This window comes from Apodemus sylvaticus, chromosome 3, assembly GCF_947179515.1.
Source record: "Apodemus sylvaticus chromosome 3, mApoSyl1.1, whole genome shotgun sequence".
NCBI classification, from domain to species: Eukaryota; Metazoa; Chordata; class Mammalia; order Rodentia; family Muridae; genus Apodemus; species Apodemus sylvaticus.
Window position 1 is genome coordinate 111,283,910 of NC_067474.1, and position 26,640 is coordinate 111,310,549.

General features: G+C 37.8%; 1 protein-coding gene across 1 annotated transcript in view; it reads right to left on the reverse strand.

Moving 5' to 3' along the window:
* Nucleotides 1-16,372, reverse strand: part of C3H1orf87 (chromosome 3 C1orf87 homolog) — a 63,855-nt gene extending 47,483 nt beyond the window's left edge. Inside the window, exons 1-2 of the mRNA XM_052175580.1 lie at nucleotides 16,266-16,372; nucleotides 1,321-1,516 (exon numbers count right to left, since the gene is read on the reverse strand). Of these exons, the coding sequence (XP_052031540.1) occupies nucleotides 1,321-1,516; nucleotides 16,266-16,372 (303 nt within the window). The remainder of the gene's footprint in view (nucleotides 1-1,320; nucleotides 1,517-16,265) is intronic.
* Between the last annotated feature and the right edge of the window lie 10,268 nt (nucleotides 16,373-26,640).

Sequence of the window (26,640 nt, forward strand, 5' to 3'; positions counted from 1 at the left end):
ATCCTGAAATACAGTGGTGAACTGGCTGTCAAGTATTCCACATACACAGTCTTTTGCCTGGTTCTTACACACAGAAGGTTAGAATCCATCGGCATTTATTTCCTCCTCTGGATAGTTGGCATCTTGGTGAGATTTTAAAGGGCTATTAAAATTATATACTAAAAATATTTCTCTTTGAGTTTTATGCAGACTTTAATCAGTATTCTACTAAAATATCTGGCTGTCACTTAATGCTTGGCAGCATTGCAAAACGCCCACTCCATGTATCCATTTAATTGAAATTTCAGTAATTTTTGGAAATGGCACTTTGTTATCAATGAATCATTAGTTTAGTCTTGATTTGGATCCAGTTTTCAATTGGTGCTATACTTGCCTTTTAATTTCAAATTACCAATCACTTAGATTTATCCTTCTCAAGACAGTTTTGATGGATAGTTCAGATGTTTACTAGTAGATTTTGGGTATATGTATTTCCACCAAAACAGTTTGGGGCCCACAGCCTTTTGATGTTTAGACAGGGGTGCATGGGATTTTGAAAATTAATAGTCTTTTCTTATAATGTGAAAGCAGACATACTTTCCTTCTCCAACAGTCTGTAACCTCCCACAGTGTTCTGGTTAGATTCTTGTCAACTAGACAAAAGGTAGAATCATTTGAGAAGAGGAAACTTCAACTTAGAAGATACCCCTATCAGCTTGGCCTTTAGTCAAGTCTGTGAGGCGTTTTGTTGATTAATGACTGATGTAGTAATACCACCTGACCAATGGTAGCACCCCTGCTCATTTGGGGTGGTGTTACTGTTGGTCAGGTGGTCCTGAGCTATATAAGAGACCAGGCTGGGCAAGCCAAGGAGAGCAAATGAATAAGTACCATCCCTTAATGGTCACTGCTTCAGTTGAGGACTCAAGGATCTTGGCTTTCTATATCTGTGATTTACCTTCATAATGGACTATAAGATGTCAGAGAAAATAAACCCCTTCTTCCATCCTATGTTGCTTTTGATCATGGCATTTATCACATAACATGAACATAAACTTGAGACACTTGGCTATTGATGCTCATTTACTGTATTGATTGCTGATTATCAGTGAGTTTGCCACAGTTATGTTGACCAACTCAATTTGTTGTAGACAAACTTGTACTACACAAAATCCCTTCGAAATTCATTTTCAAGTTGAAAAAGAAGCATTTATAATTTCTATTCTATACAAAGTATTTATTTCTATTTGAATAAGTTTGCATTTATGTTTGAATTCATGTTTTCCTCTGTATTTTTCTAATGAATTATTAAGAAAAGCTTGGCTATTTCTTGCTACTTACCCTGCCATCCAGGAATCTGTCACTCTGGACTCTGGTTAAGAACTTTTGATTACTTTCTTTCTTCTCAGCTGGGTTAGCAGTTATTTGTTGCTCAGAAGAGTCAGTGGGTCCTGTCATGTCTCTGCTCACCTGTCTTGAGTTTTCAGTCCCGGGTTTCTGAAGTGAGGTTCGAGGTTCTATTTTCTCATTCTGCTTACTGTGAAGAGAGTTTGCACCTTGTCATTCATAAGGAACACTCATCATCATACACAACACTGGCATGAGAAGCAGAAGGTGTGAGTCTGGAAGCGTGAACAGCAGTAACAGCCCTGTGAGATGTAGTGGTAAACATGGCTGTCTGTCTAAGCATCATGTGTCTGAGAGCACCAAGCTCTGTATTTGCAGACAATTTTTTCTACTCTCACTTCCTAATAATCTGAGTATCTGCTCTAGACCACTTACTGCAAGAAGTGAGCACAGTCAAAACTGAACATTAACCATGAGTACTTCGCTCATTTATAACTCAAGTAAGCTTTTGCACCTAGAAATGAGTGAAAGTCAGAATCTTTTGCCAGTCACAGGCCTACTCTGTTTCTTATCAGTTGTTTGACCCCAAGACTGTTTTCCTCTAAATGTTCTCTCAAATGCTCCAGTAATGTTGATCTGATCCAAATTAAGCTATGAGCAGTTCTTGGAATATATGTGTAGCTTTATGGTCATCCTTTCTGTAACAGCAGCATGAAATAAAAAAGAACGTTTAGAGAGAACTCCGATTAACATCTGTGTAAATGAAAGGAGATGGTTCCTAAAAGGTGAGTAGAAAGAAATTTCTGGGAAATCAGGGAGAGAACCCAGGAATATTGGCTCAACAGCAAAACTAAAAAGATGTTTCTAGCTAGAGCCCCAGACAACAGTCTCAAATGCCAATAAGTTCTGCAGTGGGTGTCTAGTTTAGCCATACGAGAATTGTTAGATCCTGAGCAAGGGGTCAGAGAGCTGATTTCCATGAACTAGTGAAAGTGGACACTAGAATAAATGAAAGAAGGTAAAGTAAGACAGAGATGAGGAACCAGAGAGAAGAGGGGGGAAAGAACTGGGTGAAGAAGTCTAGTTGCCTGAGTAGAGGGGTGTGGCACATAATCTGGGTTTTCAGACAGCTCTCTCCTACTGTTATGTTTAGAGATGGCAAAGATTTTCACACATTGCAATACTGATGTGGAGAAGACACTACTGAAGAAGCACAGTGGTTATATAAGAGGTTATATCAGAGAGGCCCAGTGCAGGAAAAAAATGCAATCAGGGACATGTGTACACCCATTGGTGTATTTGATAACAACAGGTTAATAACTTCTAATCTCCTATTTTTTTCTCTACTAATAAGAAAGTTACTTGATTGATCTCACTGGGAAAGCATGTAATGGAAGTCTGAATTAAGGATAAAATATTTGAATTATCTGTTATGAAGAGAGACCTGGTGTCTGATTGGGAAATGAGGACAGTTTGCTCACCAGTGAAGATGGAGAACACAGACTTTTGTGACACCAGTTTGAGAGCATGGATGCTCTCCTCTGAGAGTGCTCAGTATTTCTCATGGAGCTACAGAGAAAGGAGACAGTAAAGTTCACCCAGACTGTGCCTTTGCCAGACTGGTAAATTCCAAAGACAACAGTGAAAGGCAGAACATTAGAAAAAAAAAAGTGAGTAATTGACAAATAGATTTTATACTGAGGGAAAAAAAGCATTGATTTTTTTATTCAACATACTTAAATTTCTATTAAAATAGAACAAACTTCAACATTTAGAATTGTTCTAATCTTGATTTTGAAATCAGAATAATGGCTATCTGTGGAGGTTAATACACTATGTAGATGGGAGTGTGTGGAGCTTTGGGGTACTGGGACCTTCCACTTTCTTTAACTGCATTTGCTGCATGACTGTATGATGTTTGTAAAAACCCATTGAGAGATAGACATAAGATATGTGCTTTTATGTCAGTGCAAATACAGTCCTCTAAAATGTCTGGAGAAATTGGCATAAATCTTACTCTATATGTGCCCAACATATCCATGTCTAGTGATCAGTGCAAAGAATCAGTACTATTTGGTGTTCAGAGAGAGACATAACTATGGCCTGTGATAACTAGTAAAACAGAGGAGACTAATTGTTTCCTTTCATGATGTCAACCATATAGCCCTTTCCATCTCTTAATTAATTTGGTCCCTAAATCAATCACAAAGAAGGTGTATTCTTATTTCCAGATGAAGAGACTGAGATTCAGAGATTTTAAGTGACTACATGACTTTTCAGTGATAGATACTGATTTAAATACTCTACTAGAATGCCCAGGTTTATATCCTGGATGCAGTAGGGTCATAGGGCAAACATGGAAGCTTGGGATTGAATGACGATTCAAAAACAAAGAACAGACCACCAATGCAGGAAGTATAGGCTTTGAAGTCCATGGAGGAGATATAACACTCCTGGGTGGAGGCAAAGAACCTGTATCATCTTTGCTTTATTTACCTATAAAATCATTCTCTTGGTAGACTCAAGACAGAAATACCCAAGAAATTCTGCAACATATCTGCCTGTCTTTTAGAACAACCACAGTAAATGTGAAACCAAAAATAACCTGTTAGGTCTGTTTCAAGTAAAAACTGTCTTAAAAAAAATAGCACTTTAAAAATTAGCATGAAATAGACTCTCCAGCTGAGAAACGACATGTGTCTCTGCTTAGCACAAACATCTCTTCAACACACATTTCTTCTTGTGTTGTTCACAAAGTCACAGTTCTTTCTTCTAGGCAGTGTGTTAGCTACCTACTTTACTGAAAATAGAAATTTGCCATTTTAAAAGAAAGGGGGAAATACAGCATGAGTAGTGTGTTGGAAACCTAGCAGTTAGCTTCCTCACAAGTACTTCTGGCCCCAGCTTCTGATCCTAGGGTTACTTTAAAGAATTCGGTAGCATCCCTGGCTAGAGTAATTAGGGATGATTACAGTGCTGCTGAGTGATCAAAAATGAGGGCAAGCTGCCCAACTGTTCCCTCTCTCACACTGGAGACTTGTTCCAATCAGGCTTTGAGGGCTCCCTACTGATGAAGCTCAGAGTACTGGGGCTAAAAAGAAACACTACCAGGTGAGTGGTAGCATCCTTTGCCTTAGTGATGCAGAGTCCCTGATGACCCTTCCATGAAACTCCACCTCCACAGATCACATATTTCATTTGGATTACATAAAATCTCAAATAGAGTACCCAGGGGGATCAGCAAAAGGTCACCAGATGCCATCCAAAATGTCTGCCAGCCTTGGCAGCCAATCAATACCTTCGATTCCCAACACATGTGCCAACTCTCCTCTAGAGTAGACTCCCGGGACTGGGATAGCACAGGGACTGGAGATCTAATTTTCATTTTTATAAAATATTCTTATTGAAAGTCTTAAAAGATCATCAACACAACCAGAGTCTTGCCTTTCTTCTTAATTTTTAGAAAGATGTTAAATATAACATAGTAAAATTCGGGAGGGAATACACCTGAAATATCACTATAACTGAAATATCATGGTAACTGAAGGACAAAGTCTGTGATAAAGTATGCTAAAATGTTATTGTGAAAATCTGTGAGGGTTTTTTTTTTTAACATTGTGCTTTCCTTCTTAAACTACAGGGATATGACAAAAGAAATTTAGTTTCCAAAAAGATGTTAAAATTATGCTAATTTTACTCCTATATCTATGCCCAAATAAATCACTACTAAATCATACATGTGTACATTACCACACATAAATGTATATCATAAATGTACACATATACCACACTTTGTGCTGAATTCATGGTTTGCAAATTTGTTATTATTGTCATGGCAAAAACTGATGATTAAAGAGATTAAATAATTTACTCAATGCTTGTAATAGAGACAATATCTTTAATCCAGACTCATATGCCTCCAAAGCCTGTGTGCCTCAAGTTCACACCTATAACTTACAACCTATTCATAACTAAACAATAGGGTTTCAAATCTTGTCTTTGAAATATGAATGTGAATTTTATTGAAAACTAACCTAAAGTGGTTTAATTCTATATCCTAAGCTAGTATCTTTATAGAACATCAAAGTGCTCATTCAGCCTGTGTTTATACTTTCCTAGAGACAGAGATGTTACAATCCCAAAGTAGCTCAACTATAACATTGAGCTGTGTTCTGACATTAATGAAAATAGTAAATTTATGTGTTCCAACCATTTATGCTACAGAATTTTGGAGAATATAGCAGCTTTCTCAAATGACTTTGATTACGGAAGATAGAAAATCAGTAACTAGTACAACTAGTCCAGAAATTGTTCTTTGATGTTATTTACTTTTAATTTGTAAATGACATCTCAAAATTTCTACTCTCCTGAAATGTCTATTTATCATTTACAGTTGTGTTTCTTATACCACAGACCTTGTCTTCCATTTATCTTTTGGATATATATTATTACCTCCTTATTCTGATGATAGTAAACATCTATCCAAGCTATCCATTGTATTCAAACTGTATGGTTAAAAGAGAATATACAAAAAAAAAACCAACAAAAAGAAATAAATAAATTAAAGAGAAAAATATTCTAGAAAAAAATGGATCAACTGACTCTTGGGAAACCTATGAAAAACCTATGAACCAGGCTCATATTCATTTACTAAAGAGTGCAAGGCCATCACAAACAACTAGTAATACATTGTGTTAAAATAAAAAGGCTAACAACAACCACAATCAACAACCAGAAAGGCTAGAGAAATTCTTCAGTTAATGAGCAGTTGCCAAATATGCCTATGTTCATTCAATGCCAGTACAGAAAGAAAAGGCACCATGGCACTTAGCCTAGTGTTCAGAGGCCCTGACAAATTGCAATTTAGTGTTGTTTCTTATGATGCTCCGCCATCATAAGTACGTCCCTCATCACCCAATCACCGTCACCTCATCATCTATAGTAGATGCCCTTTTCTCTTTGAGTTCTAAAGCTTGTTTAACTAATAAAGATCCTAAAGTTCCAGGGCACTTGTTGTGCTTGATTTCAGCAAAGGGCACTCTACACAGATGGGAAAATTCTTAATGTATACTGATACCTTGTTACTTGATAATCATAATAGATACAACCTCTAGGAATTGCCAAGTTGAAAAAGCAAAGAGTGATTAGTATAAAATCAGCTTGTTAATAATAGAATTGTTTAATTTTATGGGAAATTCCTGAACACCATTGCAACAGGGTTTTCCCAGGTGAATTAATTTGCATTGGGCAACTTTGGCCTCTTTGAAATAAATAACTGCTAGAGGCATGAGATTTTTGTGTCATTCTATGTGCTTTCTCTCAAATTGAGCTATTGAAAATTGAAGCAGAATGTGCAACTGCATAGCCTCTTCAGCAATATTTTCATCATATTAGGACATTGTGTCTGAGTAAGGTCTTCTAACTACACTGAAAGAATATAGGTTCCTTGTGTAGCATACACTAGATCATTGGGTCTCAACCTGTGGGTTGTGACTCTGACAGAGATTACATATCAGATGGTTATGTTATAAATCATAAGAGTGACAAGAGTTATGAAGTAGCAATGGAATAATTTTGTGATTGGGGGTCACCACAACATGAGTGACTGTTTTAAAGGATCACAGCATTATGCAGGTTGGAAACCATTGCCTACATGGTTTTATGGAGTGGGAACAGTAACCATTGCCCATTAGTTTGTCTGATTTAATTATACTAAATTAGTGATATGTAAAGAAATCATGGATTTAATACTGTGCTGTGCAAGTACAAACTTGAACTATCTCAAGCTTTTAACTGGATATATAATATCATCATACAAAGCTGTCATATTCATGCACAGATACTTTTGTTCTCTTTAGATTTTAAACAAAAAAAGATGAAATCCCATCATGATTGTTTTAAATCTCTGGTTGACAATATAATGTGGGGAAATTTACATATCAATACTTTGTTTTCTGTAATACTTTAAATATTTCACACCTTCTCAGTGTCAATATACAAGAGTATAACCTATCCTGTACCATTATGATTTACTCTGTCACAAACTTTTTTATTTATTTGAATACTCTGTTCTACGAAATATATTCATTTGGTGCTTAGATCCTTGCCATTCTCTTGCCCAGCCAACTGCCCAGGCAGGCTCTGTTAGCAGCTACCACTGACTCTGGATGGGTAGCTTTCATGGAGATGATTTTCTCCCTGCAAGTTGCCTCAGTCTTCCCGTACCTCTGTACAAAAGGCCATTCCCTTCATTATGGTGACTTGTGCTACAGAATGCTACATTTAGTTTCAGTGACATTCATCTTGTGATCTTTACAGACCTAATGTTGGTAGCAACATAGCAGATGCTGACCAATCATCGTTGTACTACATATCAAAGTTATTTTTTACTCTGATTTTCTATCTCTATAACTATTCCCATCATAACTAAAACTTCCTTATTGTGGAGGATAAATGTACAAATCTCTTTCCTACAGGTATCCAGCCTTACGATTTGTTAAAATATATGAAATTAACTGTTGCATTCATGACTATTCCAATAGGATTGAACCATAAATATAGCAGTTAGGCCACAGTTATTGGTTGCTTGATTGAGGCACTGGCTTTATTGGGCTCATATCAGGAATCCATTGATCAGGAGGACCTCCATGAATGTGTTGATCTCCACATTCTTTTCTGCCTGCTTCTCTGGACTAAAGAGCTTCTTTTTCTTTTCTTCTTCTTCTTTTCTTTTTCTTCCTTTCTTCTTCTTCCTCCTCCCCTCCACCTCCTCCTCTTCTTTTCTTCTTCTTCTTTTCTTCTTCTTCTTCTTCTTCTTCTTCTTCTTCTTCTTCTTCTTCTTCTTCTTCTTCTTCTAGCAGATGTTGACTTTTTCCCTATTTCTCTTCAGAGTGGCTATCACTGCCTGATACTTCCCTTAACCTCATGAGTTTGATGCCCCAGGTAAGCAAACTTTCTGGTAGACTTCAGTTACAATCGTTTTGTTGTCATAGGGTAGAGCTATCCTGTTTTGCTATTCCTGGGCAGCTTGTCCTTGCTTGATCTCATGGAGCAGCCTTTCAGAATGAGCCAATAAATTTTGCTCTAGTCTTGCCAGTGGTAGAGGCCTTATGAAGGGTTGGTGTTCATCTCCTTTCAGAGAAAGGTTACATACTTAATCTGTTTCTGTAGAAATTTCCAGAAATATTGATGCACTTGCAGATCATAACCACTACCTTCCAGACCAATGGTACATGGTTTGCCATAATGGCCAAAAGGTTGTTCAAAAGTAGAATTGGGTACCCAGTACTAGAACTTGCCACTCTGCCATCTTCAGCAGCTTCCCAAGAAAAGAGCGCATGTTTAATTATTTTTGTAATGCTAGGAATCTGCTGGTTACCTTGCTACAAGCTAGAGTCCTTTGGAAGAAGGGATCACAATTGAGAAAATGCCCCCACTAGATTGGTCTATGGTACATTTTTAATTTTTATTGATAACTAGTGGGGAAAGGCAGTGCCGCATCTGGGCTGGTGGTCTTGCTTATAAGAAAGTAAGAGGGAAAAGGAGCAAGCAAGTAATCAGCTTCTTTGTGGCCTCTGTGTCACCATCTTCCTTTAGGTTCCTGTCCTTTGTGTTCCTGCCCTGACTTCTTTCCGAAATGGAGTGTGACCTGAAAAGTATATGGTGAAATAAATCTTTTCTTCCCAGGTGTTTATGGGTTTGGTGTTTTATTCCAGCAAGAAAAACCCCAACTAAGACAGACTCTGACCCCATGCTTTGACTACACTGAGGTATATACATATCTAAGGTTTTTGATGAGCACATACTTAAAAAGACCTGAATATTCTCTAAGACTTATAAACTCTGAGTATTTTCATGTTAAATGTATTCCTAACTTTATTTGTAAAACTAATATCTCATTGCTGTATACATTTCTTCTAATATCATGCAGGCTAAGATTTCCCCATTATCAGTTGTTCATTTCTTTCTTTTGTGAATTGCCAGTCTGGGTCTGTTGCCAATTTCGATATAGGAATGTTCATATTTACCTATTCACTTGCAATAGCTTTGTGCATGCTAAGAGGGTTTTTTCTAGGGTGGGAGTTACAGGCATTTCAAAAAGTCATTAGGATTTGAGTTTAAAGCTTTCCTTCTTTTTTTTTTTGAAAAACATAATTTTCAATGATAAATTGACAACTTTGACCATATAATTCCAATATCTGGGATCAGTGGGTACACATTTTTCTTGTTGTTCCACAGGATGTGGCTGAAGATGTCTGCCTGTGCCTTATACTATATGCATGCATTAACCACAGCAGTATCTTATGTATCATTGTACTTCTCACAATACTTCAGATAAGCACAGAACCAAACAGAAGGAATCAACAAATCCCATGGGGACAGTCTTCATACTGTCAACTTGGCAGGATGTAGAATCAACTAGGACGCAAGCCGCCGTGCATGTCTATAAGAGAGTTTCAAGATGAGATAAATGGAGAGGGAAGACCCAGCATAACTGTCTGGACTAGAGTTGTGCAGTGAGCAAGGAGAAAGAAAACTGACCCCCAGAGTGCTCTGTGCTCCTCACTGTGGATGCGGTATGACCAGCTGCCTCATGCTTCTGCTGAAGACCTTCTGACTGAAGACCAACATAAACCTGTCTGTCCTTGAGCTGCTTCTTGTCACATGTTTCATCACAGCAAAGAGAAATGTATCCAGTATAGAGACTGTGGGTGAAAAGAAGCAGCTAGGCACAGTAAAGGAGGCTTAGGACAGAAGGATTTTAGCATATTCATCATTTTGAACTTGTGTCAATGGACACAACAGCATTTGCTCTGAGGTTCAGTTGGGTTTTTTTTTTTTTTTAAGATTTATTTATTTTTAATTTGTGTGCATGAGTGTTTGACATGCATGAATGTATGTGTATCACCCATGTGCCTGGAGCCCCTGAAGGCCAACAGATGACACCAGATCTCCTGGAGTTACAGTGTCCAACTGACTTACAGGGACATGAGTCCTCTGCAGAAGCAGCACGTGCTCTAAATCAGCCCCCAACTGTGTAGTTTAGAGGATAATTATTCTGTCTATAACCTCTTAGTCCCTTGATATTCCCTTTCCCCTAAGTATTCAAAATTGTACTTTGAGTCTGGCACATTCTAGATAACTATTCTACCATTGGGTTTTATTCTCAGTCCTATAATATTCTAACCTAACCATACATTATACACTGATGTCAGATTTTCACAGGACAAAGTTTATTCAGGATTTTTCCAGAAGTCACAATTTCCCTTTCCTAGTTACCCTTATGGTGCCTGAAATGGTCTCTCTTTTCCTCTGTCACTCCCAGTTCATCTATCCATCTGCATCCAGAACCATGTTTTGGAAAGTGTAAATATGACATATTCTCTGTTGCTCTCAATTTTCCAATAGATTGTCATCCAACTGAAAGCGTTCACACCATGGCTCACACAGACTGTTGGCCTCTCTGATCTCACATGTTTGTTGTGTTGTTTTGTTGTTGGCTTGCTCTGTGCATTCAATTTAGTGGCCTTCTTATTTGTTGCAGTTGCTAGGAAGGGCAATTGTGTGATATCAAAGTCCACACTGAACTTTGATGTGTAGAAAGTTGCAACCTCTTCTTCAGAAGAGAAATAGGATGCATGCATCTTTACAGTAAAGTGGAGTCTAGTTGGAAGGTGACTGATGGAACACTGGTAAGGTCAGCTCAGATTCTCTTACTGTCTCCTGTGCTGTGGGCATTCTTATGCATGACCCTGCTCTGTTTCCAAAGAGACACAGGCAAATGTTGCCTGTCCAGAAAGGCCTTTTGAGAATGCTTTTAGTGCCATTATAGTATTTTCCTCTTTTTCTGATTATACTGTCCCCATCTGAGTGGTTACTGCTTGCTAGGTCTCCTGTCGTTATTGCTCCATGTGCTCTACTGAATCCCAAGGTTCAGTTATCAGAAAGTGTTCCAACCATGGCTCACACAGACTCATACCTGTGGAAAACATAATGATGGTATCACAGATAATACATTAATTTCTATCTATAGAAACTTTAAACAGTTTGGAAAAATTCATATAAAATTTATTATTGCAAATGACTTCAGAGGACTAAAAGTGACAAAATTTTGTTCACTAAGAGAGTTCTGTGAGAAAACACCAGAGAAAACATGGATTTCTAATACCAAGGTAAACTGTTATAAGTGTGTATAATCCTTCCGCTTAAAACTTTGCAGATAGCCTACCTAGTGTCTAATACTGCTTTCCTGATAACAAAGTATCTAAAGAACAAAAGGATTTTTTACTGACCTTTGACATTGGAAGCAATTATAGAAGTCAACTTTATAACTGGAAGGAATGTCTTAGAATATGCACATTCTAATTTTATTCATGAATTTAACTTATAAATTTATTATCAATTTAACAACACTTATTATAGGTCTGTCCTAATGATTGTCTCCAATACCCCCTGTTGACTTCATTTTTAGTGTGATGTGGTTCCTTGTACACTATATCTAGAATCAAATACAGTCCTCCCTTGAGTACTGACTACAGAAGAAGAACACATCTTTCTGAATATCCTAGTGCATGCTCAGCACAAACACAGACCGAAACCTAAGCATTTAACTCATGTCACCACAACCATACATACTAACCCAAGAAGAAAGCTGGTATGTACCATGTTGATTTGGTTATTAGCACATTTCCTTGTGCAAATTTCCTTGTGTGAGACAAGGTCCCTCAGCGATCTGTTACCTGCATCTTTAGTATGATGAGTACTTGTTTTCCCTTGATTTTCTGTTAGAAAATATCACATATAAATCCTCTCCACTTCCAGAAGATAGAACACCTAACAACAATTATTTTGATCTGCATTTTAGTTTCAATAAGGTCTGTGCCCTCCAAAACTCAGGTTGAAGTTTATTCTCCATTGTGAGATACTAAAGGAATCCAGCCTTACAATTTATGAAAAACAATAAAACTAATTGTTGCGTTCAGCAATGAGTATTCCAACTGAACAATTGAACCATAAATATGGCACTTAGGACACAATTATTGGTTGATGGATTGGTTGGTTGACTGAGGTACTGGCTTTATTTAACTAAGCTATTATTTTTAGAGTGGGAACTCTATGAAGTGTTTTATGCTAAATAAAATTGCAGAATAGAATCAACTATATGATAGGTTTGTGGGATTAAAAAGAAAGAATGGAAAGAATAGAAAAAATAATCATCATGCCTACATTTTTTTAACTGCCATGCACATCTGCACCACTATAAGACTGCCAAGAGGAAGGTCATTATCAGATGCAACCCCCCTCAACCCTGGACCTCCAGATCTGTGGGCACAAATAAACCTGTTTTGGTGAGATGTATCTGGTCTGTGGGACTGTGCTGTTAGCAATGGCAAAATACAAAAGCAGGATATCACCTACCTCAATAATATGCCTTGTATCAGGCCATTGTGATAAAGATGGTTCATCAGAATTGACAGTAGCACATCTTTTCATTCCTTTCATTTGTGCCTCACAATCCCAGCAGTAAAGGGGCAGGACTATATAATTGAATTTGCTTTTATCTGCTTTTTGTCAAGATGCTCTGACCCTTGGAAATCACCGCTTTCATGTTTAGTCCTTAAAATAGTTTGGCTACAATTTGTCCAGGGGTTGTTCACCAGCCTCTGGAAGTCATCCCCCATTTTTACCCTTTCTTGTTTGGAGATGAGATAAAGGCATGTCTTCCTTTCAAGGAGCTATCAAAGACTGTTCAGGAATCCTGAGTAACATCTGCATGGTATTTGGAAGCTTGAGATCTCAGGCCTGAAACTCTTTAAAGCAAGGAAACATTGTTATATCTTTACTTTTCTTGGCAACTGTGTTACTCTCATTTACTTACTCAGCTTTCAACATGTAGAGGACTTTGTACTTTGTGCTTAGGATACAGTTTTGCAAACAGGAGTTTATGGTTAAGGGGAGAGACAGAGATATAGGAAGTCTTAACACAATGAAATACTCAGGGGTGTTATGGGAGCTATGAGGTATAGTATATTTGTATTTTAGAAGAATCCTTCAGGCCATGGTGAAGGATGGGGATTTTTCTCACTAGAATGTTTAGGAGTCAACAGGGAATCCATTTAAAAAGCAATTTTGGCTTAATGCATCTGCAGAGGGAGTTTGGGATCTGCTCAGGTGGGGTGAATGTTGGTTGTTCATGCATGACACTGTAAAAGCAAGGCTTCATACAGTCCACTAGGGGACAAGAAAGGCAGAGGCAAAGAGTTGACTTGGAAGGCTTGGATGGAATCTTAAAGGGAAATGATGACAATACAAACCACAGAAAATTTGCTTATTCTTCAAAGCACATAGATTAAGTTGCTTTGCAAAAAGTAATTATATTAAATGGGTCTTGACCATTTATTTTTTTTATCTAATAATGAATGTAGAAAAGAGGAGGGGAATGTAGAAAAGACAAATATTCCGATCTTAAGTATAACAGCAGCTTCCCTCAGTTACTTTATTTGTGGCAAAGATGGGGTGAATTTTGTCACCATTGAGATTACTATGTTCAAGTCTCAAGTCTTACAACTTACACACACACACACACACACACACACACATTAATACATTATAATATATTGATATAGTGGACCTATAATCCAGTTGACTAGCATCTTTATAAAAAGGGGCATTTGAATTTGAATATAGGTGCAAACATGGAAAAACCACATAGCACCAAAACTCTAATGATAAGCAAGAGTGCACAGGGAGCATGGAAATCCTGTTCTGGTGCCTCTGGAGGGAATTCTGCTGGATGCTTACCTGAGTGTTAAATCTCTAGCAGCCACAACTGTGAAAAAATAAATTCTGCGGTTTCTGGCACATTGACAGAGTAGCAAGCTCATACACAGTTCTAGATTTTCAAGTTTGATGGAATATTTCCTCTTCAATAATGTCCTATAGAAAATCTTAGCTAAATGTGTTTCCATTGTTTTTCATTATTCTTTTGGTTTAGTCTTTAATTCAAACTTTCCTTTTGATGATACTCCTCCTTTGTTATTTAGTTAATCTTCTTATGCAGATTTTTTACTAATTAGTTCAACTCAAAGCCACAACCTTTCCTGATTTAGCAGCCCTAGGTTCAGGTATTTGGGGACTTAGGGGACATGATGGCTGTTGATCTCCTTTACCTCAACAAGTAGTCTGTTGACAACTGTTCACTTTTGAACTGCTGAAGATAATTCTAACAAAGCATGTTAATTGCCTTGGCAGCCAGGCAAGAACAGCATGAAGTTCACCGAAAATCTGTCTCACTATAACATAATACCACATCTATAGTGTTTCATGAGCAAGAACTGTGCCTTTTACTTCACAATTTACTTAATATTCCATTTACTCCTTTACCGTTTAAATTAAGCAAGGCTTCTTCAGTTTCCTTTTAGAAACAAACAACACTTGACATTCTTAAAACAAGAGGCTTTGAATGAGACGGAGCTCATCAGCTTTATGAAGAGAAACAGGAGGTGTGGTGGTGTATTCCTGGTAGAAGAATGCTCCATTGCTAATTATCTTTGCTTTTCATACAGTGACAGAAGATTAGTAAAGATATTGAAATGTTCATTTACCTCATCATAGTATCTTCGTCTATAAAATAGAACATATCCTGCTTCTTAGGCATGGAATGTAAATGAAATGACAACCTTTTCATAGGATGGTATATGGTTTTCATTAAGCACTTTATGTCCTTGGAAGGACACACTTCAACAACAATAGCAGAATCACTTATTAGGTAAATGAGATATCCTGGACACTGCAAAATGTCTGCATACTTTTAATCCTCCCAACCTACTATGCAGGTATCATTAAATTCCTGCTTTATAGATTAGAATAGAAGACCAGACAAATCACTACATTTTTCTCAATGTCAACTGACTAGGAAGAAACATGTCTATGATGAAAACTCCCATCACTCTGCTCTGCAAAGATCTCAAAACTATGGACCCCATCCTGCCTTGCTCACTTGTTACCCTATGCAGATAAGACTGACAACACCCTTCCTGTTGGAATTACTCTGGGTGACAATGCTGGTAATGAAACATCAAAAGCAATTGGTGTTGCATATCCATTTGGATGACAATGGTCATAGGACCTTCCTTCAGCGACTCTGCATCCATTTGTCTTAAGTTGGACTCCAGATGTTCATTTTTAAGTATTCTTTGGGTGATTGTCTTGCCTTTAATAAACATTACTTACCACAGCTATATTCAATGACACAACAGCAGAAAGAAACAAGGAAATTATCTTTGGAGGGAGAGGCAACTAGCCACCAACTTTCTGGAAGAAAATGGGTCTAATGATATCCTTTTCTTTTAAAAACAGCTAAAAATCTAGAGGAAAGAGCTTGTCATGCTCTTCTGTGCCAAGTATCTAGTTAACTTTAAAGATGTCTGAATGATCCTTCTCAAACATGCTGTCATTAATGGAACAGAGAAAACACATGTTGTCTGAGCTCTGAGGAATTTGCTTTGAGAAGGAGCAAATGAAAAATGAACAAGAGAAATCCTTACAAGTTGTGATTCATTATTAATCCACCCTTGTAATTCACAACAAATTGACTAATAGTTTGCCTCCCTATCTCCCTCTCACCACCAAATTATTGCATATGGTGGATTACAAACTTGACTAGGAGAAACAGCAATACTCCATTAATATTTATAACTGTCATAATGCTCATATTGCCCATCTATTTAGAAAATTAGCCCAAGTAATTACAGAGAATTGGGGAATTATAAAGATGAAAGTATCAGAAAAATTGTTCACGGAGTTATCAAGACTGTTTTATTTCTACGTTTATATTTTAATGGCTTAATTTAGTAAAGATGGCACTTTTTAAAGTTCTTGTTTAAAAAAAATCATTGTTATCTAAGAATCACAGTCACTTTTTCAGAGAAGAAACTTACATCATTGGCTTTTCTACGAAGTAACGAAAGTGTTTACTTCCAATAATTTTCACTATCATCTCCGGCATTGGTACTGAACTCTGTGGAGTCTTCCAAGGTGAAGACATGATCCCTCTCCAAATCTTGTCAGATCCTTAGAGAATGAAAATAAACCAGTCCAAGTAGTTACAGAGTTATCAACAATAACAGCAAGATCTACTGGCATTATTCTTTTGAAGAGAGAACATAGACTACTTTAGTATAGTGACTAAATTAAAGATATTCGAAAAAATCAAGAACAGTACAATCATGACATTCTATGATTATTTTCTAAAAGCAGAAGATGGAATTCTTATGTGAAAAGTATAGCATCCTTGTCCTTTGAAAAGTCAAGATTATAAGTCTGAAAATCCTTGTTAAAATAGCTCCCCTCAATCCTTCCCAAATAATTTGGCTGCTTTTTATTATAGCTAGCCCTTATCCAGTTTAGGCATAAGTAATTTATTCTTATGCTTTTTGGAGAGGTCTCACTTTCTTTCTAGGGAGGGGGAGGGGAATGGAAGCTTTTATGCTATGTACAACTTATATTACATATGCTTCTCTACTAATAAATCATAGGGCCTAGAAAGATTTGGTATAAAGGGTGTCACCCTACACTCATTTAACATTCCCAATAGAATTACCTACTACATCCTTAAAATTACATCCATGGTATGCGTGTGTGTGTGTGTCAGAAGTACCTGCTGTGATCAGTTTTCTGCTTCTCCTATGTGTGTTTCAGGAAGTGAACTCAGGTCAAGTGGCTAAGCCATCTCCACAGCCAGGGTAGGAGATACTCTTAATATCCATAACCATTCTTGCTTTACCAGTGAGGGAAGTAGTATGTGTAGCTAGAGCTCACAATCTGAGGAGAAGGACTGCAAAGCGAGGGCACTGATTCTTTGGGAGACTACATCTTTCTGACTTCAGGACCTGGGATGGCGTGTGACTGTCCTGAGGCCGGAGCAGAAAGCCAGGCTTTAGTAGAAAACTTGAAGAATGAATACTCAGCTCTGGTACTCATTTTCCCCATTAGCAAATTCAAGAGTAATTCTTATGCTCACAGACTTTCTGTGAATGCAGAAGACAAAGTGCTGGAAGAAGCATAGTATATCGAAAAAGGGATACATTCTCTCCAGTCTCTACCCACAGCTACCGGACTCTGCAAATGAAGACCAGCTTGGGAGAAGCCCTGGGGGTTTAAGCCTGAGGGATGCTAGGTGAGTGACCCTGATTGACCCCTTCTTTTCAGAGAGTTCGAGAGGCCTCTAGAACTTACTCTTGTTCAAATACTGCCTTTACAGATGAGAAATTCCAGAGAGAGTATGCTGCCTGACCAAATTCCAGACTGGATGGAGAAGGGGGAGACAGATCTTTCCAGTGTTCTGGTCTGATAGCTACAGCAGGGACCTTCCCATGGTTTCAGTTCACTTAGTGTGGACAGCACTAACACCCCAGAAAAGACCTCATCCTGCCCACCGCAGGCACTTTGAAGCTATCGGTGTGGGAAGCCAAACACGGCTTTGAAATTATCTTGTTCTACTTGCCCTGCAGTGAGGCATCAACTTTGAGACCAAGAGGGATCAGAGGGGCAAGGATTCTTACCGCCAAAGTGGCGCTTCCTACCCAGGGAGTTCAGAAGCTCGAGTGCTTCTGAGTAAAATGTAATTCAGAACGTTGGGTGTGGAGCTCAGGAATCCAGCCAATCACAGGGCAGGCTCGCGGTTGAGGCATTGAAACCCTGTCTCTAAGGACGCAGAAGCTGTTGCTGGGCGGGAACTAGATTTACCCGCACCCCTAGCAGATGAAGGTCTTGAGGGATGAGGGGAGAGATCAAATGTCTCTCAGGGTGTGGCTGCTGCCTGGAGGGAGTTGTGTGTTTTCAGTTCTGTGCTGAAGGATCCCTATGCCTTTCCAGAAGCCCATCGTGCTCACCTGCAGACTGCCCCAAATCTTCTACTAAGAAGTCCTTCTACTTCATAAAACTTGCCTAGAACTGGAATGTTTAGACTAACCCTCCCTTCTTGAGGCATGGCTTTAGGTAAACATCTTTTTTGCTGCAGGAATGTTTCCTGCTGTACATTGCCAGAAAAGGAGAATGAACAAACAAAATGCTGATTTTGTTGACATTAAATAAGAATAGACTACTTATCGATGTTGTAACTCAGTTGATAGAGTGCTTGCCTAGAATGCAGGAATAGCTGGATTCAGTCTGTAGTATGAAGACCTGGCTTTGATCCTCCACTCCACATGAACCAGGTGTGATGGTGAGTGCCTATGTAGGCCAAGCACTCAAGAGGACAGAACCACAAGTCCAACGTCATTCTTGACCACTTATTCTAGGTCAGTCTGGGCGACAAGAGATTCTGTAAAATAAATAAAAACAAAGAAATGAAACAATATAACTCTACTAATAACCTTCTATGCCATTCTCTGTGCCAGATGCCTTATTTGAACTTGGGAAGTACTTATGATTGACAACTGGCAGCTAAGTGTTTTACTTTTATTTTAAAGGGAAAGAAGATAAAGTTTGGATATTGAGATTACCGAGACCCCAGGAGGCAAGTGGAGGAGTTCAGCTATCTCAGGGACTCTACTCTTGTCTCAAACATCTCTTCAGGTCTAGAGGACCAGGGTTTACATATTTTATTCTCAATGCAGATCTCTCAACTCCAGCTTAAACCCTGTAATTTCTGGGTGATCAAGTCCTTAGGGTGGTGCATCAAAACCTTAATACCACTCCTCATGTTGCAGTGATCCCTCCCCCAATAATTCCCCAAAGGAATTCTTCCTTTGCTACTTCATAACTAATTTTGCTAATGTTATATGAGTTCTAATGTAAATGTTCCATATACTGGATATCTGATATGTGATCCCTGTGAAAAGGTCATTTGAACTCAAGGGTATCTGGAATCATAGGTTGAAAAAACCTACTCTAATGACTAGTGCTCCCAAGGGAGTTTAATTTACTCAGTATAACTCAGTATATCCATCCTCCTGGATAACTTTTCCATCTAACCCAAATTTCTAAGTTTGCTGTAATGTGTTTAAAGACTGTAAATGTGAGTGGCGACACTTTAAGTTTATTCCAAAATGATACCATTGTTTCTTTCAGACCCAATATCCAAGGACCTATCTTCAGCCCCTGGCTTTTCTGTGTTTGCAGTTTTGAAGCAGCCTCTGCTGCCACTTGTAGGCAGAGAAGGATGGCCTAGATTCAGAGCCTCACTCTCTTGATGGCAAGAGACAGAGGCACACATCATGATATGGAGTGCTATGGGAACAAGAGGGAAGGGAAACTCCCTCTCTCACCTCCAGCCCTGTTTTCATGCTGCCTTTCAAAAGCCCAAATCTGAAAAGGTCTCCTCATCTCTACTCAAGTCTCACAGATGACATCATCAGCCCCAGAGACTCATGATTTTTAGATTCTGTTCTCAGAATAGACCTGTCTCTCCAGACTCTGCAATTTTGGTTTGCACAAACCTCTAGGGCATAGAGCACCCACTGGAGTTAGAGTCACTCACTATAGCTTCCCAGTCTCCTGGTAACTTCTCCCTACTCTTTCTCTGGGATGGCTTTTTCCCATTCTAAGTAATCTTTGTGAGGTTATCACTTACATTGTTCCTCCAACACTACCTCTTCCTGGGACTGATCAGACTGTTGATCAACAGGCTTTGGAAAGCAAAAAAGCCTGGATACTGGTGGAGCTACCTGTGAGGATGGATGTTGTAATTTCCAGTTCATGTTTGTATTTGAAGATTCTGTCAGGAAAGCTAAAGGTTAACAAAAAGAGAGGCAGAGCTGAAAACATTGCAGGTAAAAAGCAGAGGACAGCACAGAGCCTGGATCCAGCTGTGCCTGATGGGGTTTAGTGATATCAGACAGAGATGTAAACAATTTCCCTTTTGCTGATGATATTTCAAGATGGGCCGTCATTAATATTTACACCTAAAATCACTATTGGTTTTCCTTAAAGTTCGGATTCTTCTTAAAATGTAAATGTGGGACACAGTTAATCTATTCGATGTAAACTCTGCTAATTCCGTGTGAACCTTAAAGGAACAGCAAATTATGTCCTCTGCCTTTTACTTGACAATATAGGTTTAACAATGGCCAACTTCAATTAATGACCTTCACAGGATCTATTCAGCTCTGTAACCAACTTGATTGTTTTTAGATGAAATATGATATATTTTCCAAAACCAAGGGGACTTCTCCTTTGCCACTTCTGAATACATGAACTGCCATTTAATTAGTCTGTTAATTGGAGACAACTAATAATGGCTGTTTCAGGACTGTACCCCAGTACAAATAAGTAATAGACTGACAATACACTATGCCTTTACTTGTAACAATGAAAGTAACACAGTGAATATTTATTATGTGCTAGAAACTATTCAGAGTTTTACTGGCAACACTCTGTTACACCATGTAAGAGTTGAAACAACTTTACAATGACTCTTTATTCTCCTGTTTTAAAGAAGAAGATGAGCTTAACAAAGACACCTTGCTTGTGGTAATGTAGGTGGGAAATCAAGAATGTAAGGAAAGTCCAGGTGTGCCGGATGACAAGAATAGTCAGCCTTTCTGGATAACTCCTTTGCAGAGTCTAGTTGTTGTCATTATAATCCAAGAGTGTTAGTGTGTTCCTGTTACCAGTATAATCATTAGTGTTCCAGTTGGTGGTCTTTTGAGGCTTCGATCTCTTCCACCATTTCAGGGAATACAGTGAATCTGAAACAGGACTGTGAATTTTCATCTCTCACTCTGCTTTATGAAGTGATATAACCAAGAAACACCTCCCCTGTGGTTTATATTAAACAAGGCAAAACAAGAGGCTCTGCAGTAAATGTCTCCCTAAGATTAAATACTGTGGTTAAAACCACCTTCCCTGGATTCAGCAGCTTTAGATTACGACTCACCAGAGAAAGATTCCACAGAAACATCTCCATCCAATAGTCAGCTCTCTCTTTGCCCCCTCAAAGAAAGATGAATTGCTGTAATAAGAAAACCAAAGAGTGCCTCCTTCCCAAATGTCAGGATGTTCCATTACCATCAAACAGAGGAGGGAAGAGAAAAATGGGGTCCAATGCTTTTCTTAGGTCCATGTAAGTCAAAGTAGAATGAGTGTATGAACAGGAAGAAAAGAAAACTGCTCTTTGAACAGCTTAATCATAGATCTATAAAAATGAGGCATTTTGTAGTGAAGTCCTTGACCATCAGGAAATACATCAACACCAAGCTGTATTGCAAAATAATTGTGGATTGTATTGTTACTCTCTTCTCCTTCTTTGCTCTCTCCCTTTCTTTCCCCCTTGTTCATCCTTTTTGTCTTTCCTTCCCTCCTTTTCTTCTTTTCCTTTTCCCCCAAGTTCTACCTTCCACCCTTTTTCTTTTCTCCAGGAGACAATGGTCTATGTTGATAAAGGGACTTCTGCTGATAGGACAAAGTGCAACAGGCTTATTTTAGAACAGAAGAGAGGGTAGTTAGCCCTTTCCTCCTCTAACTGCTCTCTCAACTCGGAAAAAAAAAAGACTGTAGCATGCCAACATGATGGACAAACTTTGAATGCTGCAGTAACAAAGTGCCACAAAATGAATAAATTCAGTAACAGGAATATGTCCTTGCCCAGCTCTGGAGGCTATCCATCCATACTGGCAAGGTTGGGTTCTGCCAGCACAAAGTGCCTCTTAACTTAGGTACTGACAATTTGTTGGCCATTCTGGCATTTCTTTCTTTACATGTAGATAAACTTGAGGATCACAAGATGCTCTTCTTTTGTGTATGAGTCCACATTTTTCCTCTTTACAAGGACACAGGTGAGAGTGGATTAGCTCTATCATCCTGTGACTTCATTGTCTCCTGTGTTACTATCCTTTATACCATATTACAGTGGGAGATACTGAAAGTTAGGTTAGTGCTTGTATTGAGAGATACAGAGACACACAAATCAACCTTGAAGAAACTCAGAAGCCTGATTAGCTCTTAGCATGGTTCTGTTACTACTTCACACAAACTACCTTTGCTTTTATATGATCTGATTTCTTGGGTAATACTAATTACATAAATATGAGGACAAGATGTTTAAAAGACTCTAAGAAAATTATTGGTACATGTACGAAGTTGGTGTCATTATATTTGCTTCCTGAATGTTCATTATTAAGGCCGTTTTGTTTGGCTCCTAAGCCCTTATGTCTATGTATAGTATTTCTCTTCTTAGTCAATTACTGGCACATGCAGTCACATGTTACCAGGGATGACTGGATTCCTTTGTGGACTCTGTTTGCTGAGAAACAGTAAAGCTTCCTCGTGCCTTAGTTCCTGTCTCACAGGATTAGCTAAGATTGGATTCTCTTTGTGAAAATGTGCGGCAGTGTCTCATGAACTGTCCCACTCTACATAGTAAAGCAGTGGTTTCAATAAAAATGCTTTTCCCATCATGATTACTGTTTTAGTAATATAACCCTGTCCAGCATCATTTTACTTTTCTTTAAAAAATATTACTTTCTTTGTAACAATTTCATTCTTGTGTAAGATGTCATTGTGATCACTCTTTTCCTACCCTTATTTTCCTCCCAACTTAATCAGACGCCCAACAACAAATCCATTTTGCAAATTCACAAGTTTCTGTTGTGTTTTATGTACCTAGCTTTGTCCTACTACTTAGTCTATCTCCCTTTAAAATATTTTCAAATAGAAAGTACTATTATTACTAGAGAGGGGTTCTTACTGTGTAGCTCTGGCTAGTTTGGAACTCACTATTTAGACGAGGCTTGAACTCACAGAGATTTGCCTAACTCTGCCTCGCAGGTGTGATTACTGTTATTAAAGGCATGCACAACTACACCTAGTTATATAACTTACATTTTAAAATTTGGTTACACAAGATACTAGTTGTCCATGTGACTTTTCATAGAGCATTTTTTTTGTCCCTTTAGAGCAAAAAAATTAATGTAGTCAGCACAGATCCAAGACCATCAAAGCCAATCAACTTTTTTATTAGAAAAAGATATATAATGCAGAATCAAATAAAACTGTTGCTTGTACCCTTAGTCAGGAGTTCTATGGTTCATAAGTATAAGTCAGATGAACCTGGCAGGAGGTTGAATAATTTTCCCAAGGTCTTGCTAACTGTACATGGTACAACCATGAATCAGAGTCATCTCTGTTGAGCTGGACAGCTTATACTTTCTCCTCAGAGCATTATGTTTACAAACTATAAAGTGTAATAATAGAGGCAGAGGAAAAGTAACAAGAAAATCCCAAGAATTAACTACACAACAGAAAGCTTCCTCTGCTATGGATTGTCAGGAAAATCACTTGCTTTTATGTTTTAAACTATTTAAATAGAATTAGTACTTAGACTTAACGCACTCCTCCACCCCTGTATATGTTGAACAATCCCCTTCCTCTCCAGGTGGAAGTCTTAGGAAATGAGGCTCTAGAGAAGGAGCTGGTGACTCCAGAGGCCTAAATGACTGTAAGTCAGAACAAGTCAGTGCTCTGACTCTGAGGCCAGAAACATTGAATTCAAGTGGGGCTCTGCCACATCCATGGCCATTTGTAGTTAATATTATAACCTGCCAATAGTGGATATTAGCCATTATTGCTTCATTCTTTTTTAGAACAACATTTGTTACTGTAGAATAATATTTACCAAGTAAAAATACTCTCTAGAAAGTTTCATATACTCACCAATACAGTAATCATCTTTAGAGTAGGAAGTATTATCCCCACTGAAGAAAACAGTGACAGGGAGAAATTATTCACTTTGAAAGAGAGGGCAGTTGGACTGACTCCTCTTTGTATGGTCATTGTCTTAATATCCCTGTGAAGAACAAGTATACAGGTAATACATGGGCATTGTATATCATAGGTCTGGGTGTATCATATATCCTCTGTGATGATACCTGCTTTTTGTCTGTGCAAAGTTCTTACTGCAGTCTGGGTATCATACTTGATTCATGAGTACTTAGACAGATCTATTTCCTAATACCATATCAGGATCTGAAGGAAGGTTCTGTGTGTATATTCAGGACTTTTCAATGCCTAAAATCCCTATCACTCATCAATAAGCATAGCTTTCTGCGGGAGAAACAGAAAGTGGTTCAGAAAAGGGATGTTTCTTGATAGCACTTCCAAGTGGTCTGAATTGACTTTTGTAATGAAACTCACTGGTAAAGAAAGACCTGCCAAACATATAGTGAACATAATTTTAAGACATTATAATGAGTTGTTGAGGACTTTGTATAACTTTCCCAAGGTCTTCCTTCAGTAAGTATCCCTCTCTGGGCTCAGTAAATAAAAATATATCTACCAATATACAATGTATGGGATGTTAGATAAGAAATAGGCACAAGAAATAAATAATAAAAATGGGAAGACAAAAAATTGCTTTAAAATTATGATACAAGAGAATATTTTATTGAGTTAATATTTGAGCTGCCTTTAAAAGGTAATAATTGTCAGTTAAAAGGAAAAGAGAAAATAAAGCAAAGGGAATAACAAAAACTAAAATGTGTGATATTGTCAAGGAACACTCTACTTTTATGTGGAGTACTTGAAAGGATGTTGACTATTCTGAATATTTTATTATAACATATATATTTGTTTTAATTATGGCAGAGATATATGCATATTTCATATGAGTGAAATAATCTCTTGTGTTATTTAGGACAAAACAAATCTCATTTGCTAACATATATTACCTACAACTCAGTGCTTACAGAAATAACAGTCAAGCCTGCAGGATGGCTTAGCACATAAAGGTCTGATGGCTTTAGTTCAATCCCTTGGAGACATATGGTGAAAGGAGGGAACTAATTTCCAGAAGCTGTCCTCTTGAATTAGACACACACACACACACACACATGCATGTATATATGTATGCATGCATGCATGCATGCACACAAAGTGCACATGTGCACACACACAACATAATAGAAAAAGTGAATGAAAGTCAAGTGTTCATTTACACAATGTGTAGAGACATTCCTGTAGGACAATTATCCTTGATGTGTTGGTTAAAATATCAACTTCCCTCTTGTTTCCTTGATCTCTGTAGAAAGAGAAAAAAAATGTTGAAGAATTACCTAACTTAAGAAAAATTGTTTTATAAAAAACATATGTACTATTTCTACTTGCTTTACAATGGTTAAAATAAGTGAATTTTGCCTCCATAAGGACAAAAGAGGGAAGTTGATAAGTAGTTTTTCATGTATCTGGAAAGAGAGAAGTGGTTACTGCTGAGTTCCCTTGTCTTCCATTCTTTCCTTGTATATATTTCACTATGGTTATGAATAAGTTTGTGTTTGCAAACAATGTAGATATGCAAGATTTCAAAGAGGCTCTTAATAGGATTTTTTTCATCTGCTGCATATACTACTTTCAAATAAAGAAAATGTTTTTTACTGTTTATATCTAATCACAGCACATATTGAAAGAAACTTACCTACTTATATCCTTAATCTGCCTGTTATTATCTCTAGAGGGGTGTAAATTGGTTTGCATTGCATTTGATGTGGGCTTTGCTGACACACGGCTAACATCTTCTTTGGATTCAGCTGTGAGCTTCATCCTTAACCATGATCAATCAGCTTCCTTGTCACAACATGCTGTGAGAGAATACAATGCTTGAAAAATAAAGTCCTATGTCAACACACATATATGCACATAGCCTCTGCTGTCTGATAGTTTGCTATATTCCCTCAGAATACTTTGATTTTCTATGTGATAAAACGGTTTACATGCTTTAACCAATTGACAGACAAAATGAAAAGAGAAAATAAAGCAGAGGGATTTGGGGGGGGGGCGTCACAAAAATGATCTAGGAATCTAACTCTATGAAGTAATGGCATTGTGAGTTTGAGTGTCAGTTTCTTAAATTGTCATTGATAACAATGGCATTGTTACATAAAATGTTACCTAAAATTGAGAATCTGATGTGTGCCAATTGTTTTACATATATTTGACTTTCTTCCTTATATGCTTTATCCTTTCTCTTTCTTCACATCCTTCCTCTTTCTTTCCCTCCCTGATAGTGTTGGTATGGGCTTGTGTTCATGACACAATTTAGAGGACTCACATAAGGACTTAAACATATTTGCGAAAGTAGCAAGAAAAGTTCATTTAAAAGAAAGAAAGAGTACAGGTCAGATATACATTGTGAAGATTGACAGTTGGACCACATGAATGAAAATCCTCAAAGAACCTGATTATTGTTTTTAACTCCCTTTTATGTGATTCAAGAGGATGAGTTTGTTTGATTGAAGAGGTCAGATTATCATTTTCTGTAGTGCATGTCCTTCCCATAATGCATCTGATTATAATCATATGCATACTCAATTATACATAGCT